The sequence below is a fragment of the Artemia franciscana genome, chromosome 14 (genome assembly GCF_032884065.1).
Source record: "Artemia franciscana chromosome 14, ASM3288406v1, whole genome shotgun sequence".
Lineage (NCBI taxonomy): Eukaryota > Metazoa > Arthropoda > Branchiopoda > Anostraca > Artemiidae > Artemia > Artemia franciscana.
Window position 1 is genome coordinate 31,845,832 of NC_088876.1, and position 18,553 is coordinate 31,864,384.

Consider the following 18,553-nt stretch of genomic DNA (forward strand, 5'->3'; position numbering starts at 1 on the left):
CGTGTTCTCTATCATTATTTGAATTCCTGTTTTCGTATTTGGTTAGTAGAAATCCCGACTGACTAGACTCCCCTCAATTTCACAACATTCTAGTGTAGCATTTTACCCTTAGACCCTCTGGCTTCATATTGAGTATTTAGAATTGATAGTCGTACCTTTTTATCAAACTTTTAAAGGTGATATGTATGAATATGTTCTTTGGGCATATCATCCATTCAAAAAGTATACCCTATTTACAAAATATACAAACAAACAGTGCACGGTATTTTTCTTATGCATTGTCTGTGTTTTCTTATGGATGGAATAGAAATTGACTAAATTTAGAAAATATACATACGAATGGTGAACTTTGCTTATGAATAGGGCTTTAATCGTGAAGTTATACAGAAAACAAGTAAATTTTTGGAAATACGTTTATGCTATGGAACAGTCCTAATAAAGAAACACTATAACATAGTAGAAATCCAAAATTTACTACTGCACGGTCTCTAATTAGAATAAGCTTCTGGCAATCCATATTAGGGTCAAAACACTGCTATTTAGAATATTAAATACATTCATTTTAATTAATGGTCAATTAACTTATCATTTTTGTTATTAACGTAAAGTTTTTACTATTAACGTTTAAATGTACCAATTATAATTTTTCACTGATTAATTTTTGCCTGTGGCCTAAATTGTATTGTACTCAGAAGTACTTTCAGAGAGGGACCATGAAATCCCCCCACTCCGTTTGTCCTTGTATAAACTGAAAATGCACAAAATTGCATCATTCAACCCCTGGGGTAAATTCTTAGAACCCCCTCAAAAAATGGTATTTTTATCCACCTTCAACCCCTAGAAAGACCATAGAATTTTTTCAACAGACATATGTCTTAGTTTTTTTTGCCAAATATTCATTATGGTTCCAAAAATTTAGCCACTTTGGAACATTAGTTTCATACAGCTGATTAACATCGCCATCTATTTATTTTTAATGGCCACCATCATCGAAGAAAGGCAGATAGGCATAGGCACGTGTATTTCGTCTGGTCAACAAAAATGCCGTCTGCACAAACTGTTGTCTCGAAACCTGAAAAATCGGTTGTTCAGGACATTTCTGAACCCTGCAAAACGTTTCTTGCTATTATAGAAAAAAAAGTCAGAAACTTGGAGAAAAGAAAGGTATGTTTGAACAGAGGCAGCTAGGCCTCAGCCTATTTTAAATAGGGTAAAAAATCAGTATTAAATTGAGCAAAATCATGTAAGACTCTTACATGTTGCTACCAAAGAGGAATTAGGAAGAATTGTATATATCAGAAAAGCTAAAAATCTATGCTACAGATTAACATGGCTATTAAAATTATGCAAGATCTAACACTTGAAATTACTATTTTATTAATTTACCTACAAGGACCTCTTTATGGAAATGCCAATTATCCTATTTTGATGTTTATATCCTTTTAGGGTTTCAGTTTGATTCAAATAGGCTATTAACAGAAAGCCAATTTTATTCTGATTCAGAAAATTCAATTTTTACTGCTTGATATGTATTTTATAAATAACAACTATTAAATATATTCTTCTTTGAATTGCTTGTCACAACAGACCATATTTTTAATTTAGGCTAAATTCTAGTTTAATGACTTCTTGCTATCTTTGAAAGGGGTTAGGTTAATAAAATGAAGCTTTCAGGGATGGATCTACAGGCTAAAGTAGGCTATGTCCCAGGAAGGATTTTTTGAAGTACCTACCTCCACTCCATCTCCCTCTAGAGGGTCCTGATCTTTGATGGCCTTTAAAAATATGTGTTATAAAAGTGAAACCTTGTAAAATAGATCTTCTGTTTGAAGAAAGTACAACAAAATTATTTTCAGCTTCACAACTTTGCTCAATCCCAATTTATAAGGTTTTAAAGATATGCAAACATATTTCCTAAATTAAAAAAAAACAAAAAACACTGATATGGCTTAGAATTCTGCTCAAATAATAGGAATTGTATTTTTAGAACTGAAGGCAGAGGAAATGCAACTGGTAACTAAAAATTAAGGTAAAATGTTGTTTTGTGAAAATTTCAATAGGTATAGACCTGTCATGTAGGCAAATTTCAGGGCCCGCTAGAGGAAGAAGGAGTAGAGTGGGTACTGCAGAATACCTTCCCAGGATATACTTTAGCCTGTAGACCCATCCCTGAAAGTTTCATTTTCCTAGCCTAACCCCTTTTTGAGATAGCAAAAAGTCACTAAACTAGAATTTCACCTTTATTTATGTTGACAAATTATTGGTGAAAGTTTAACCAGTGAGACAGGGTTCGTTTTACTTTCATCACATTGCAAAAATACCTTGTGAGAAAAATTGCCATCTGACAATGAATCAGGAGTTGTTTTAGTTAATCTCAAAAGTAAACCTTTATTGCAAAAACAAATTTATGGTGATTTCAAAAAAGAGCCTGAAACTTACAAATGGTGTTAGATCAAAGTGAAAAATACATCATTAGAATCAGTATGGTCAAAAACCTTGTAAAGGATAATTACAGTCCTCCACCTTAAACCCTAAGAAAAATCACTTTTTTGCATGGGTAGCACTGATGTGTCTCCTTATTTATTTAATTTTTTTTACAAAGGCCAGGCTGTTATGAATGGGGGAAGGGGGAAGCCCATCCCTCCATTGTTTTTGGCCACTCAGTAAAAAAAGAAGTTGGTAAAATCTTTTTTATGGTTTTTATGTCTGTAGCAGAATAGTGGTGGGCCAAAAACCCATAGCTATTTTTCTGGAATGCCAATTGCTGAAAGAGGTCTTTGACCCCCAGCAGATTTGGGTGAGAAAGAATTACCATCCTTATAATGCTATGTATGGGATTTGGTGACCTCTATTGTTGTCTGGCTTCCTATTAGGTAGGCTACTTCCTAACTGAGGATGTAGTTAAGTTTACCTCCCAGTTTAACAAGAACTATTGATGTAGCCACTTTATATCAATTTAGTGCTTAGGGATAGAAGTAACAATTTATGGTAACAAAATATTCAGATTAGCTAAGAAACACTTACTCCTGGAATCAAATTTCATCCTAAATCCAAATATGACATTTGTTTCCATTGAAAATTAAAATTTAACTTAGGCTATCCTTTCTAACCTTACCCATATTATATATTTCCTATGGATTTATTTTTAATTTTATCACCATAAATTCAATTAATGGGTAAACCAGTTCTAACTTAAATTTGTACTGGAAACAGAGTCCTTAGACCTTACCTTAGTTCCTCCAGAGCCATCAGTGATGCATAGGGTGTCAACAAAACCTCTCCATTCATCTTGCATTGGTGCTGCAGCAATGATGTCTTCCCATTCAGGTATTAGTGAGGTGCCAGCCATACTCAGATCTTGGTCATGTGTTTGTCTCAATGTATTTTTGGGGTGGCATCTCTTTCTTCTACTGTCTGGCTTCTATTCATAGGTTGTTCAAGGAAGGCGGCTCTCTTCCATACAAAGAATCTGTCCCAGGTATGTCCACTACCTTCTTTTCAGCAACTCAATGGTGAGGTTGACCTGTTTTCTGCATTTGTAATTTTTTGTTGCCAGCTTGTATTCAACATTCTTCTGAGGCTCATATTTTCAAATGCAAGGATCCTTTTTTCAAGCTGGGTGTTTGTTTTCCAACATTCACTTGCACAAAGGAGAATTGAGAGTACATTGCTGTTGAAGAGTCAAAGCTTCAGTCATATTGAATATTTATTACTTCTCCAAATAGGCTTCAATCTGTTGAAGGCACCTGTAGCTTGTCCAATTCTATGTATAATCTTGGTCAAGATTATACATAGAACATTCAATGAAGGCAAATTTTTTTTTTTTGGGGGGGGGGGGGTTAAAACCCTCTCACCCTGGATATGACATTATCTGTTAGTATAAATATTTACTAGTTTCATTCAACTGTTACTGTGTCTTCTTGAAACTACTTCCATAGGTATGCAACTCTGGCTTCTCTCTAGTGGTATATTGTTGCTTTGACATTCATTCAAATGTCCTCTAGTCATGTTATGCAAAAGACAGATCAGAACCATAAAAATATATCACAGAATATATCCTTGTAGTCTTCTATATGTAAGTGAGGGGATTTTAAGATGATATGGATATTCTTCATGAGACATTTGGTACAGTAGTCTACTTTAATTGCAACAAAATTGTAGCTCATGCAAAGGTTCTTCACAATTTAAATGAACAAACCTTTTGATGCCTTTTCTATCCTCTTTCTGATTATAGTAATTGCATAGCTCAGACATTTAATTTTAAGCCCTTCATAGACTCTGAAATATGATACAACTATCTCATATTTTTTGGCATAACTAGTAACAGCAGGAGTAATTAGTAACTAGGCAACCTCAATTTGCATTGCAGAGCAAAATTAAAGTTGAAGGAAATTTGGAGATTTTTTCCATTAGTAAATTACAAATTTGAAACAAACCTTTTGGTGCCTTTTTTATTGTTTTCCTGATTATAATAATTGCAAAGCTCAGACATCTAATTTTAAGCCCTTTGTAGACTCTGAAATATGATACATTTATCTTATATTTTTGGCATAACTAGTAACAGCAGGAGTAATAAGTAACTAGGCAACCTCAATTTGCATTGTGGAGCAAAGTTAAAGTTGAAGGAAATTTGGAGATTTTTTCCATTAGTAAACTACAAATTTGAAACAAACCTTTTGGTGCCTTTTTTATATTTTTTGTGGTACTTGGTATCTACCAAGTGACATATAGTAATAGCAAATTCTGTTGGCTTGTCTGTCTTTCCTGGTTTTGCTACTTTAGGCAGTTCCTGGTAAGCTAGGATGAGAGTAGGGGGATGGTTAAATTGGAAAAAATGAGGTATTTTTAACTTACAAATATGTCATTGGATCTTAATGAAATTTTATTTCTGGAAAGATATTGTGTCTCAGAGCTCTTATTTTAAATCCCAACCACATCTGATGACATTGGAGGGGGTTGAGGGGGAGGGAACCTAAAATCTTGGAAAATGCTTAGAATGAAGGGATTGGGATGAAACTTGGTGGGAAAAATAAGCACAAGTCCTACATACATGATTGACATAACCAGAATGGATCCGCTCTCTTTGGGGGAGTTGGGGGGAGGGTTAATTGTGAAAAATTAGAAAAAATGAGGTATTTTCAACTTATGAAGGAGTGATTGGATCTTAATGATCCAATCTGCTCTCTTTGGTGGAGTGGGGAGGGTAATTAGAAAAAATAAAAAAATGAGGTATTTTAGCTTACAAAATGGGTGGTCAGACTTAACAAAATTTGACATTTAGAAGGATCTTGTGTTCTAGAACTCTCATTTTAAATCCCGACAAGATCTGGTGACATTGGGGGGAGTTGGAGTGGGAAACTCGAAATCTTGGAAAATGCTTAGAGTCAAGGGATTGGGATGAAATTTGTTGGGAAAAATAAGCACAAGTCTTAGATACATGAGTGACATAACCAGAACAGATCCACTCTCTTTGGTGGAGTTGGGGATATGGTTAATTTGGACAAAATTAAAAAAAATGAGGTATTTTTAACTTGCAAATGACTGATTGGATCTTAATGAAATTTCTTATTTAGAAGGAAATCTTGAAAATTGAGGTATCTTTATCTTATGAATGGGTGATGAGATCTGAATGAAACTTGATATATAGGAATATTTTATGCCTCAGATGCTCCATTTTCAATTTGAATGGGATCTGGGGACATAGGGGGCTGGAGTGGGGAAACAAGAATCTTTGAAACTGGAAATCTTGGGAAATGCTTAGAGTGGAGAGATCAGGATGAAACTTGATGGGAAGAATAAGTACAAGTTCTAGATACGTGATTGACATAATTTGAACAGATCCGCTCTCCTTCATCCCAACTGCATTTGGTGACAGTGGGGCAAGTTGGAGGAAGAAACAGGAAATCTTGGATAATGCTTAGAGCAGAGGGATCAGGATGAAACTTGGTGGGGAAAATCAGTAAAAGTCCTAGATATGTGATTAGAAAAAATAAAGTGTTTTTAACTTACAAATGAGTGATAGGAACTTAATTAAATTTCATATTTAGAAGGACCTCGTAATTCAGATCTCTTGCTTTAAATCCCGGCTGGATCCAGTGTCTTTGAGAGGGAGTTGGGGAGGGGAACAGGAAATCTTGGAAAACACTTTGAGTGGAGAGATCAGGATGAAACCTGTTGGGAAGAATAAGCTCAAGTCCTAGATACATGATTGACATAACCAGACTGAATCTGCTCTTTTTGTCTACATAAGAAAGGTTTTAAGAGAAAATGTGCTTAGGCCTACACAAATGCCTTTTATTTAGGTATGAATAAATCTATAATAATCTCTGATAATCCTTTAAAGTTAAATATTTTTATCTTGATGTTTTTCTATGTTTATATCATAATGTTATTTTGATATTTCTTTTTTCTACATAGAAAAAGATTTTAGAGAAAATCTACCTAGGCCTACCCAAATTTGCATTTTATCTGGGTATGAATAAATCTATTATATCTATAATAATCTAATGAATCTGAATATTTTTATCTTAATATTTTTAAATATCTTAATGTTATCTTGATATTTCTTTTTTTTTTGCATAAGAAAAGATTTAAGAGAAAATATATTTAGGCCTACCCAAATTTCCATTTTATTTGGGTATGAATAAATCTATAATATCTATAATAATCTAATGAATCTGAATATTTTTATCTTGATATTTTTAAATGTCTTGATATCTTAATGTTATCTTGATATTTCTTTTTTCTGCATAAGAAAATATACTTAGGCTTACCCAAATTTGCATTTTATTTAGCTCTGAAATCTAATAAATCTAAGTAGTTTTATCTTTATGTTTTTCAATGTCTTGATGTCTTAATGCTATCTTGATATTTCTTTTTTCTACAAAAGATATAAGAGAAAATATTCTTAGGCCTACCCAAATTTGTATTTTATTTTCATATTTATCATAGTTTTAAGTTTTAAATCCTATATGCTTAACAGTATATAATAGCAATTTGAAGCCTTCTAATACCAATTGGAGGCAGAAATGCTGAAACTCGAAAAGATAGATTTTCTTGACTGGTGAGGTCAAGGTACAGTTTTTCTTTCTGTGAAATATGATTTGTGCTTAAGGGACTGGTGAATTTTACTCCTTTTTAAAGTAGCTTTGAATCTATAGAAATCAGAAGATTGAAACTTATTATATAAGTATATAGCTGATTAATGACGTCTCATATAAGAGGATGTCAAATATGAAAAAGTACTCATTTATGTCATTTTTTGTCCAGCAGAGGGGTATCCTTTGGGCTAATCTTAAGGTGAGGGAGTTCCTTCTTCATTCCCACCTTTCTTGTGAGCTGGTAATTACATATTAAAATGAGAAACTGATGTATTTTTTTTGGTTAAATCTTTTTGCACTTGCTGTAGGAAACTCTTTCAGTGCTAGAAAAGGCTAAATGCAAAAACTTTTATGTTTTGTGCTTGCTGTAGGAAACTGTTTCAGGGCTAGAAAAGGCTAAATGCAAAAAAATTATGTTTTGTGCTTGCTGTAGGAAACTTTCAGGGCTAGAAAAGGTTAAATGTAAAAATTTCTGTTTTGTGCTTGCTGTAGGAAACTATTTCAGGGCTAGAAAAAGCCAAATGCAAAAAAATTCTGTTTGGTGCTTGCTGTAGGAAACTGTTTCAGGTCTAGAAAAAGCTAAATGCAAAAAATTTATGTTTTGTATTTGCTGTAGGAAACTCTTTCAGGGCTAGAAAAGGTTAAATGTAAAAATTTATGTTTTGTGCTTGCTGTAGGAAACTATTTCAGGGCTAGAAAAGGTTAAATGTAAAAAATTTCTGGTTTTGGGTGCTGTAGGAAACTCTTTCAGGGCTAGAAAAGGCTAAATGCAAAAAATTTCTGTTTTGTGCTTGCTGTAGGAAACTGTTTCTGGGCTAGAAAAGGAGAAATGCAGAAAATTTCTGTTTGGTGCTGGCTGTAGGAAACTGTTTTAAGTCTAGAAAAAGCTAAATGTAAAAAATTTATGTTTTGTGCTTGCTGTAGGAAACTGTTTCAGGGCTAGAAAAGGCTAAATGCAAAAAATTTCTGTTTTTTGCTTGCTTCAGGAAATTATTTCAAGGCTAGAAAAGGTTAAATGTAAAAAAATTCTGTTTTTGGGTGTTGTAGGAAACTCTTTCAGGGCTAGAAAAGGCCAAATGCAAAAAAATGTGTTTTCTGCTTGCTGTAGGAAACTGTTTCAGGTCTAGAAAAGGTTAAATGTAAAAATTTCTGTTTTGTGCTTGCTGTAGGAAACTGTTTCAGGTCTAGAAAAAGCCAAATGCAAAAAAATGTGTTTTGTGCTTGCTGTAGGAAAGTGTTTTAGGGCTAGAAAAGGCTAAATGCAAAAAAAGATTATATTTTGTGCTTGCTGTAGGAAACTCTTTCAGGGCTAGAAAAGGTTAAATGTAAAAATTTCTGTTTTGTGCTTGCTATAGGAAACTGTTTCAGGTCTAGAAAAAGCCAAATGCAAAAAAAAATGTGTTTTGTGCTTGCTGTAGGAAACTGTTTCAGGTCTAGAAAAAGCCAAATACAAAAAAAAAATTTGTGCTTGCTGTAGGAAACTGTTTCAGGTCTAGAAAAAGCCAAATGCAAAAAAATGGGTTTTGTGCTTGCTGTAGGAAAGTGTTTCAGGGCTAGAAAAGGCCAAATGCAAAAAATTATGTTTTGTGCTTGCTGTAGGAAACTGTTTCAGAGCTAGAAAAGGTGAAATGTAAAAAAAAAAAAAAAAATCTGTTTTGTGGTCTTTTAATTCAAAAACTTGTTTTATGTTATAGGAAAAACTTGATGGGTACAAGAAGCTACTCGCATCTGGTGAATCATTAAATGATGATCAGAAGAAAGCAGTTGCCTGCTACCCTGATGTAATTAGCTCTCTGAATTTGGCCCATGAATTTTCAAAACAATTCTCAACCCTGTTAGTTGACTTTGAAAAACAAGAAAAGAAGAGGAAAAAGCGGGAAGCCATTGAGAAGTCCCAACAAGCTGCAGGGAAAATCAGAGAAGTTCTTATTGCTCAGGTTAGTACCAAGTTTCTTGTATATGTTCTTCAAGGGACTGTGAATTGTACTTTTATTTTATGATAGTCCTCTTCTTCTACTGAAAAACAGCACCTGGAATCCACAACAGAATCCTTGGCCTCTAGCAGGTTTCTTCTGAATATTCATGTAATATTTCAGATACCAAAACAATCCTCACAAAGAGTTCACTACGGTTTGTTTTTCTTTATTATGCTGAAAGTATAACCTTTTTAACCTTTTTAATTGACAGTGAACAGATATAGAAAATTTTAACTGGAGATTTTGAACACATATACTGCATTCATCATCAGCAGTAAAACTAAAGACACACACACAAAAAAAAAAACATAATTTATACCTAATAAGCTAATTACATATAGTTTATTGCTCTTATTTTTTCCAATGCAACAAGATTTTTCTTTGACCTTTTCTGTTCTGGTTCATTAGATTTATCTGACATATTATGTGGGCAGAGGTCATAGCTCTTAGTGAGGTGATATTTACTTTATTTGACCTCAGTAAATTATCATAAATTGAATTCAATCCAAATTCTCCTGCATCTCTGTTTATGGAATTATTCTTGAATAAATTTTTTTAAATTTCGATTGTTTCCCTGAAAATTGGCTTTAAACCTTGGTCTCTAGAAATTAAAGAAGCATTATCAAACAAAGTAAAATGATTTGGATAGTTATAAATATGTTCCAAAAGAGACAACGTGAAATCTTCAGGTTTGGTATTTTGTTTTAGAGACGATGAAATAGAATCATGATGTAGCTATCCCATTTTTAAATTCTGGTTAGTACGTCCCACATTAGAGCTTCCACAAATACATGGGATTTTATAAACCCCACTTTGTTGCTCTATGGAAGTTTGATCCTTTCCAGAATTTAAAAAACTAGCCAAAGTATTACTACCTCTTAAAGCTACCTTTAAGTTATTATTTTGTAAAATTCTTTTAAGTTTTTCACTCAACTATGGGACATATGGTAGAGAAGAAAAAAATTCTTTCTTTTCTGTTGTTTCCAGAATATTGTTAGAAAATTCTATAAATTTGTTTCTTCTATTCGGAAAAATCTGGTCAATTAACCAACCCGGATACTGGTTACTTAGTAAAATTTCTTTTAACAACGATAATTCCTCCTCAATTAATTTTGGAGAGCAAATTCTAAAAATGCGGTCAGTTAAAGATATGATTAAACTAATTTTTACTTGGCGAGCATGACCAGAGAAAAACGACAAAAATCTACTATTGTTAGCAGGTTTTCTGTAAATCTTAAAATCCAGATTATTTTCATTTTTTAAAAGAAGAACATCCAGAAAAGGAAGTTTCTTATCCTCTTCTAATTCTATTGTAAATTTAAATCACCTCCCCAAAAATTAAGATGTTTTATAAAAAATATTTTAATTCCTCCTCCCCATAATTCCATACTGAAATTATGTTAATCATATATCTCCCCCAAAATTTGTGTTTTAAAAAATATGAATCTAACGCTATTGTTTCAATATTTTCTACAAAACAATTTGCTAATAAAGGACTTAAAGGGGCCCCTATGGGTAAACCATTTACTTGTTAAAAAAAACCCTCTGAATTGAAAAAATAAGAGAACATGTTGCCTAACTAAATTCATTATTACACCGACTTCTAAAACTGTTTTACCACTAATTAAGTCCAAATTTCTAAATATCTTTCTTTCGAGAAGAATTTCTTTGGCTTTTACATCAATACTTGTATACATTGATACTATGTCTAAACTTGAAATTATAGAATTTTCCACTTCTCCACTCCAGTTCTGACGAATTCTTAATGTAAGAAATTTGTGTTGACATGAGTGGTTTACATAATGGCACTAACCAGTTACTCAGAGCACTTGCTGGTGACTTTTTACTTGCAACAATTGGTTGTAATGGCAGATCTGGCTTATGTATCTTTGGAAGTCCATATAATTTAGGGCACAAAGAACTTCTTGGTAAGAATTTGTAGAAAAATCGAGGTGCAATCTTCCCTTCTTCCTTCAAACTTTTTAACTCGTTCTTAAACTTCTTTGCGTAAGAGTCTGTCGGGTCAAAAGTAAGTTTTTTGTACGTTTTTTCATCTTTCAGTAAAGCGTTTAATTTTGAATCACAGTCCTTGGTGTCCATTACCACTAAAGTGTTACCCTTGTCTGATTTTGTAATAATAATAAATTCATCCCTTCTTAAGTTATTAAATAAGAAAAACAATTTTTTTTAACTGGAAGTAAGGAGCGACATTAAAACTTAAAACGCACAGAAATTACTTCGTATATGAAAGAGGCTGCTACCTCATCAACGCCCCGTTCTTTACGCTAATGTTTGACTCTTTCTCTCAATTCTTCTTTTTAAAACAGTAAAAAATTTTAGCGTAAAGAGCGGGGCGTTGATGAGGTAGCAGTCTCTTTCATATACGAAGTAATTTCTGTGCGTTTTAAGTTTTAATGTCGTTCCTTACTTCCAGTTAAAAAAAACTTGTTTTTTTTTATTTAATTTCTGAACGTTTTTGAATCAATGCATGTTTTGATTTTGGCTCTCCGCAGAGGCATAATCAAAACGAAATTTGCATATTTTTTTTATTTTTTTTTTTGGCTAAATAGCTCTCTCATAATTTTGATCGAATGATTTTGAGAAAAAAGAGCGGGGGACGAAGCCTAGTTTCCCTCCGATTTTTTGGTTAATTAAAAAGGCAACTTGAACTTTTAATTTTTTACGAATATTTATATTGGTAAAAGATTTACGTAACTTATAAATTAGCTTACGTAAAGAACTTTTGTATTCTCATGTTTTATTACATATATGAGGGGATTCGCCCCATCGTCAGTACCTCGCTCTTTACACTAAAGCTTAAATTTTATCCCAATTCATTAAGAATGACCCCTGAATCACAAAAGCCGTAGAATAAATAGTTGAAATTACTAAAAACACTTTAGCGTAAAGAGCGAGGTATTAGAAGGAGGTGAGCCCCTCATATGGGTAATAATTTCTGTTTGTTTTAAGTTTTATTGCTGTTCCTTACTTTCAGCTGAAAAAGCTTTTTCACATTTATTTTTTAATTGTTTTTTTTTTTAAATAATGCTAGTAAATCCTGCTCTCCCTTCATGGAAATTTTCTTCTCCCATGACTAATTCTCGATGGAAAGTTCCCCCAGCATATCCCTCTCTTCTCAACCCCTCCCCCAACCAAAAAAATCCTCCTAAAAACGGCTGTATATACTTCCCAATAACCATTACTATATGCAAGCACAGGTCAAAGTTTGTAACTTGTTGCCCCTCCCACGGGCACTGTGGGGGAGTAATTCGTCCCCAAAGACATAGTTATAAGGTTTTTCGACTACACTGAATAAAATGGCTATCTCAGAATTTTGATCCGTTGACTTTGGGAAAATAATTAGCGTGGGAGGGGGCCTAGGTGCCCTCCAATTTTTTTGGTCACTTAAAAAGGGCACTAGAACTTTTCATTTCCGTTAGAATGAGCCCTCTTGCAACACTCTAGGATTATCATCGCTACATGTAGCATTTGACCTGATATGTTGTATTGCATTATTCGGTTCATGTATTGAGAATGGACGGTTTATATACTCTGATCCTTGGCGGGGGTAGTTAATTGGATTTATCAAGATTTGAGTGGTGATATTTTTATTTTTTTATGTTAACTTTTTTGAGAAAAGGGTAGCAAATAATTTTGTCTTTTCAATGTCATTGTCATAGTGGGTATTATCATATATTAGTTCATACTGAAGTGGGTTGGGGAAGGTTTTTTCCCCACAGATTTTGCTTAAAAAATTATGAATAATTGGCTCACATGTTTCTCTGGAAAGACTATTTGCAAAATTATTCCAGTAATTGTATCTAGCATTAATTATTATTCTCTTGAGTTTAGCCTTTGCTTGTAATTTACTTGAATATGTAGTAGGGAATTTTTTTTTTTTTTTTTTTTTTTTTTTTTTTTTTTTTTTTTTAAGTTATGTTCTCCTATCTGCATTTTTTGTTCTCCAAATAATTTGGCATTCTTTTGTCCACCATGCTTTAGGAGTGTGTTGTTGTATTTTCTGAAAGGGATCTTACATTCCACTGAAGTATTGAGATGGGCTGCTATGTTGCTTTAGTTTTCATTTTACTGTATGTCAATGTCTAGCTTTGTTAGGAGTAGAGCAAGATCTTCTTTTGCTTGGATATGCATATGATTAGGTAGGTACAATTTTGCCAGTTCGTTTATGATTTTTGCTTTTTGTGGCTTTTGTAGGTCATTTACTAGACTGCAATAGAGTTTCAAACAGTTCGTGGTAACGAACTGTAGTAAGGAGCGACCCGGCTCAATAGTAACCAAAACTCTAAAAAATTGAATTTTGATATCAATAGCTACATCAAAAGAATCGCATTTTAATGCTGATTTTAAATATATAAGTTTCATCAAGTTTAGTTATACCCATCAAAAGTTACGAGCCTGAGAAAATTTGCCTTATTTAGGAAAATAGGGGGAAACACCCCCTGAAAGTCGTAGGATCTTAACGAAAATGACACCATCAGATTCAGCGTATCAGAGAACCCTACTGTAGAAGTTTCAAGCTCCTATCTATAAAAATGTGGAATTTTGTATTTTTTGCCAGAAGACAAATCACGGGTGCGTGTTTATTATTTTTTTTTTTTTCAGGGGTGATCGTATCGACCAAGTGGTCCTAGAATGTCGCAAGAGTGCTCATTCTAACGGAAATGAAAAGTTCTAGAGCCCTTTTTAAGTGACCAAAAAAATTGGATGGCATCTTGGCCCCCTCCCACGCTCATTTTTTTCCCAAAGTCAACGGATCAAAATTTCGAGATAGCCATTTTGTTCAACATAGTCGAAAACCATAATAACTATGTCTTTGGGGATGACTTACTCCCCCACAATCCCTGGGGGAGGGGCTGCAAGTTGCAAACTTTGGCCAGTGTTTACATATAGTAATGGTTATTGGGAAGTGTACAGACGTTTTCAGGGGGATTTTATTTTGTTTGGGGGTGGGGCTGAGGAGAGGGGGCCATGTTGGAGGATCTTTCCTTGGAGGAATCTGTCATGGGGGAAGAAAAATTCAATGACAAGGGCGATGGATTCTCTAGCATTACTATAAGAAAACAATGAAAAATAAACATGAAAACGTTTTCTCAAATGAAAGGAAGAAGTAGCATTGAAACTTAAAACGAACAGAGATTATTACGCATATGAGGGGTTCTAAAAATACTTTAGCATAAAGAGCGAGGTATTTAGGAGGAGATAAATACCTTGCTCTTTATGCTAAAGTATTTTTTAGTAATTTCAACTATTTATTCTACGGCCGTTCTGATTCAGGGGTTATTCTTAAAGAATTGAGACAAAACTTACGATTTAGTGTAAAGAGCGAGGTATTAACGAGGGTAAAAACCCCCTCGTATACATAATAAAAATATAACGTTATGAAAGTTTGTTACGTAAGTTAATTCTTAAGTTACGTATATTTTTTACTAATAAAAACGTTCGTTAAAAATTAAAAGTTCTAGTTGCCTTTTTAAGTAACCGAAAAATTGGAGGGCAACTAGGCCTCCTTCTCCACCCCTCATTTCGTCTGATCAAAACTAAGAGAAAGCCATTTAGCAAAAAAAAGAATTAATATACAAATTACATTTTAATAACTTATGTGCGGAGAGCCAAAACCAAACATACATTAATTCAAAAACGTTCAGAAATTAAATAAAAAAAAACTAATTTTTTTAGCTGAAAGTAAGGAGTGACATTAAAACTTAAAACGAACAGAAATTACTCCGTATATGAAATGAGTTTTCCCCTCCGCAATCCCTCGCTCTTTACGCTAAAGTTTGACTCTTTGCCACAATTCTACTTTTTAAAATAATTAAAAGCTTTAGCGTAAAGAGCGAGGGATTGCGGAGGGGACAACTCATTTCATATACGGAGTAATTTCTGTTCGTTTTAAGTTTACTTCGTATATGAAAGGGGCTGCTTCCTCATCAACGCCCCGCTTTTTACGCAAGAGTTTGACTCTTTCTCTCAACTCTGCTCTTTAAAACAGTAAAAAACTTTAGCGTATTGTAGCAAATATTGTAGCCGATTGTAGAAAAAAGCCAAGACAGATTGTCCAATTAAGTGGGCAGCCCAGTCAAGGTTAATTTTATCCCTTTGATTGCCGTTGTTACTGTCTCCCATTTGTGCTACACCTCTCCGTGTATGCATGTCCCTCCACAATGCCGAACTAGAGTCAACCTGTTGGAAGTTCTCCCTGGGGAACACACGCAGGTTGATGAGGAAGCAGCCCCTTTCATATACCAAGTAATTTCTGTTCGTTTTGAGTTTTAATGTCGCTCCTTACTTTCAGTTAAAAAAAAAACTTGTTTTTTTATTTAATTTCTGAACTTTTTTGAATCAATGAATGTTTTGATTTTGTCTCTCCGCAGAGGAATAATTAACACGAAATTTGAAAGTTTCTTTTTTTTTGTTTTTTTTTGGCTAAATGGCTTTCTCATAGGTTTGATCGAATGATTTTGAGAAAAAAAGGAACGGCGGAAGAAGCCTAGTTGCCCTGCGATTTTTTATAACTTAAAAAGGCAACTGAAACTTTAAATTTTTTACGAATGTTTTTATTAGTGAAAGATAAACGTAACTTATAAATTAGCTTACGTAACGAACATTTGTAATGTCATGTTTTTATTACATATATGAGGGGTTCACCCCCTCGTCTGTACCTCGCTTTTTCCACTAAAGATTAAATTTTGTCCCAATTCATTAAGAATGACCCCTGAATCACAAAAGCCGTAGAATAAATAGTTGAAATCACTTAAAATACTTTAGCGTAAAGAGCGAGGTATTAGGAGGAGGTGAGCCCCTTATATGCGTAATAATTTCTGTTCGTTATAAGTTTTAATGCTGCTCCTTACTTCCAGTTGAAAAAAAAACTTTTCGTATTTATTTTTTCAGTGTTTTTCTTCGCCCATGACAAATTCCTCGATGGAAAGTTCCCCCAACATATCCCCCTCCTGTCAACCCCTCCCCCAACCAAAAAATCCCCCTGAAAACGTCTGTACACCTCCAAATAAGCATTACTATATGTAAGCACTGGTCAAAGTTTGTAACTTGTAGCCCCTCCCATGGGGATTGTGGGGGAGTAAGTCGTCCCCAAAGACATAGTTTTAAAGTTTTTCGACTACGCTGAATAAAATGGCTATCTCAGAATTTTGATACGTTGACTTTGGGAAAATAATTAGCGTGGGAAGGGGCCTAGGTGCCCTTCAATTTTTTTGGTCACTTAAAAAGGGCACTAGAACTTTTCATTTCCGTTAGAATGAGCCTTCTCGCAAGATTTTAGGACCACTGGGTCGGTACGATCCCCCTTTGGAAAAAAAAAAAAAAACAAACAAATAAACACGCATCCGTGATGTGCCTTCTGGCAAAATATGCAAAATTCCACATTTTTGTAGATAGGAGCTTGAAACTTCTACAATAGGGTTCTCTGGTACGCTGAATCTGATGGTGATATTTTCGTTAAGATTCTATGACTATTGTTTTTATTTTTTCTAAAATAAGGCAAATTTTCCCAGTCTTGTAACTTTGATGTGTACGACTAAACTTGATGAAACTTGTATATTTAAAATCAGCATTAAAATGCGATTCTTTTGATGTAGCTATTGGTATAAAAATGCCATTTTTTAGAGTTTTGGTTACTATTGAGCAGGGTCGCTCCTTACTACGGTTCGTTACCACGAACTGTTTGATTTGATTAATTCCTGACAATGCTTCTGATTCGTTTCTATTTGGAAGGGGTGGCCAGTCTGATCTTCTATCATTAGTTGCAGAGGCTGGAGGGTTTGTCCTTGGTTATTCTCTCTGATAGGAATGTTACCTGGGGTGTTTTGAGGAAGGAGTAATATGGGGGGTCTACAATATATAATATTATAACCACGCCACCTCCTTTTCTCTCTGAAGGCCCATCCTATATTCTCAGGATATTGTATCCTGGAGTTTTTGTTTGTTGGTTATTAGTCAAATGGGTTTCCTGAAGGCAAGCAATATCAATGGAATTATTATTCATAAAAGATATTAGTTAATTTAACTTGATTTTCTGAAAGTGATCTTACATTCCACTGAAGTATTGAAATAGGCTGCTTTGTTGTTTTAGTTTGCATATTGCTGTGTATCAATGTTTAGCTTTGTTAGGAGTAGAGCAAGATCTTCTTTTGCTTGGATATGCATATGATTAGGTAGGTACAATTTTGCCAGTTCGTTATGATTTTTGCTTTTTGTGGCTTTTGTAGGTTCATTCACTAGACTGCATTAAAGTTTAGTATAAAGAGGCACATCTTAGGGGTTAAATTTATTTGGATTTTCATCTGGCTTTTTGTTGATGATTTGACTAATTCTTGATAATGCTTCTGATTCGTTACTCCTTGGGAGGCGTGGCCAGTCTGATCTTCTGTTATTAGTTGCAGAGGATAGATGGTTTGCCCTTAATGATTCTCTCTGATAGGAATGTGAGCTGGGGTGTTTTGAGGAAGGAGTCTTATAATATATAATATGTAAGTCTATAGAGGTCTATAAGTCTATAATATATAATATTATAGCTCCACCTCCTCCTTTTCTCTCTGAAGGCCTATCCTTTCTCAGAATATTGTATCCTGGAGATTTTGTTTGTTGGTTATTAGTCAAATGGATTTCCTGAAGGCAAGCAATATCAATGGAATTTTTATTCATAAATTATAGTAGTTCATTTAACTTATTTTCTGAAAGGGATCTTACATTCCACTGATGTATTGAGATGTGCTGCTATGTTGCTTTAGTTTTCATTTTACTGTATGTCAATGTCTAGCTTTGTTAGGAGTAAAGCAAGGTCCTTTTTGCTTGAATAAGAATGTGATTGGGTAGGTACTTGTTTGCCAGTTCATTTATGATTGTTACTTTCTGTGACTGTAGTATGTTCCAAGACAGGACTGCGGTTAGAGTCTAATATGAAGAGGCATAGATTAGGTATTAGCTTGTTTCGTTGTTCATCAGAGTTGACATTAATTTGGGGATTAATTCCTGGTACTACATGTAATTCAGTACTGTTTGGGAGGGGTGGCTAGTCAGGTTTCTTTTCATTGGATGAGGAGGCTAGTTGGCTCAGCATTGGTGATTCTCTCCGGTAGGATTGGGAGCTGGGGTGTTTTGAGGAAAGAGTCGCGTGGGGGCGCTAGTTGCTTTGGGTAGAATGGGTTTGGGTGTTCTTAGAGTGTTTGTATTGGGTGTGCTGGTAAAGGGTTTAGTTTGGGATGATTGGGCTGCATTTGCTTCCATGGCTGCAAATGGATAAGGTATAGCTTTCTCTGTTGCTATTTGGAGTGTTAGTGTTCGTTTTATATGCAGAGCATAGTGTTTTATTGGAAGAATCATAAGGGTTTTTGCAGTTTATGTACATTGCCTGATAATTGTTGCAATTTAGCATTCCTTTGGATGGGAACTCTTACATTTACTGCAGTTTTGTAAGGTTTCACTGCATTTGTTTGTTTA

At 34.2% G+C, this 18,553-nt stretch overlaps 1 protein-coding gene across 2 annotated transcripts in view; it reads left to right on the forward strand.

Moving 5' to 3' along the window:
* Window positions 1-989: 989 nt before the first annotated feature.
* Window positions 990-18,553, forward strand: part of LOC136035595 (caprin-1-like) — a 74,594-nt gene continuing 57,030 nt past the window's right edge. For both annotated transcript variants that reach the window (XM_065717476.1, XM_065717475.1), the window contains exons 1-2: window positions 990-1,164; window positions 8,795-9,037. In XM_065717476.1, the coding sequence (XP_065573548.1) occupies window positions 1,042-1,164; window positions 8,795-9,037 (366 nt within the window). In that variant the 5' untranslated portion in view covers window positions 990-1,041. The remainder of the gene's footprint in view (window positions 1,165-8,794; window positions 9,038-18,553) is intronic.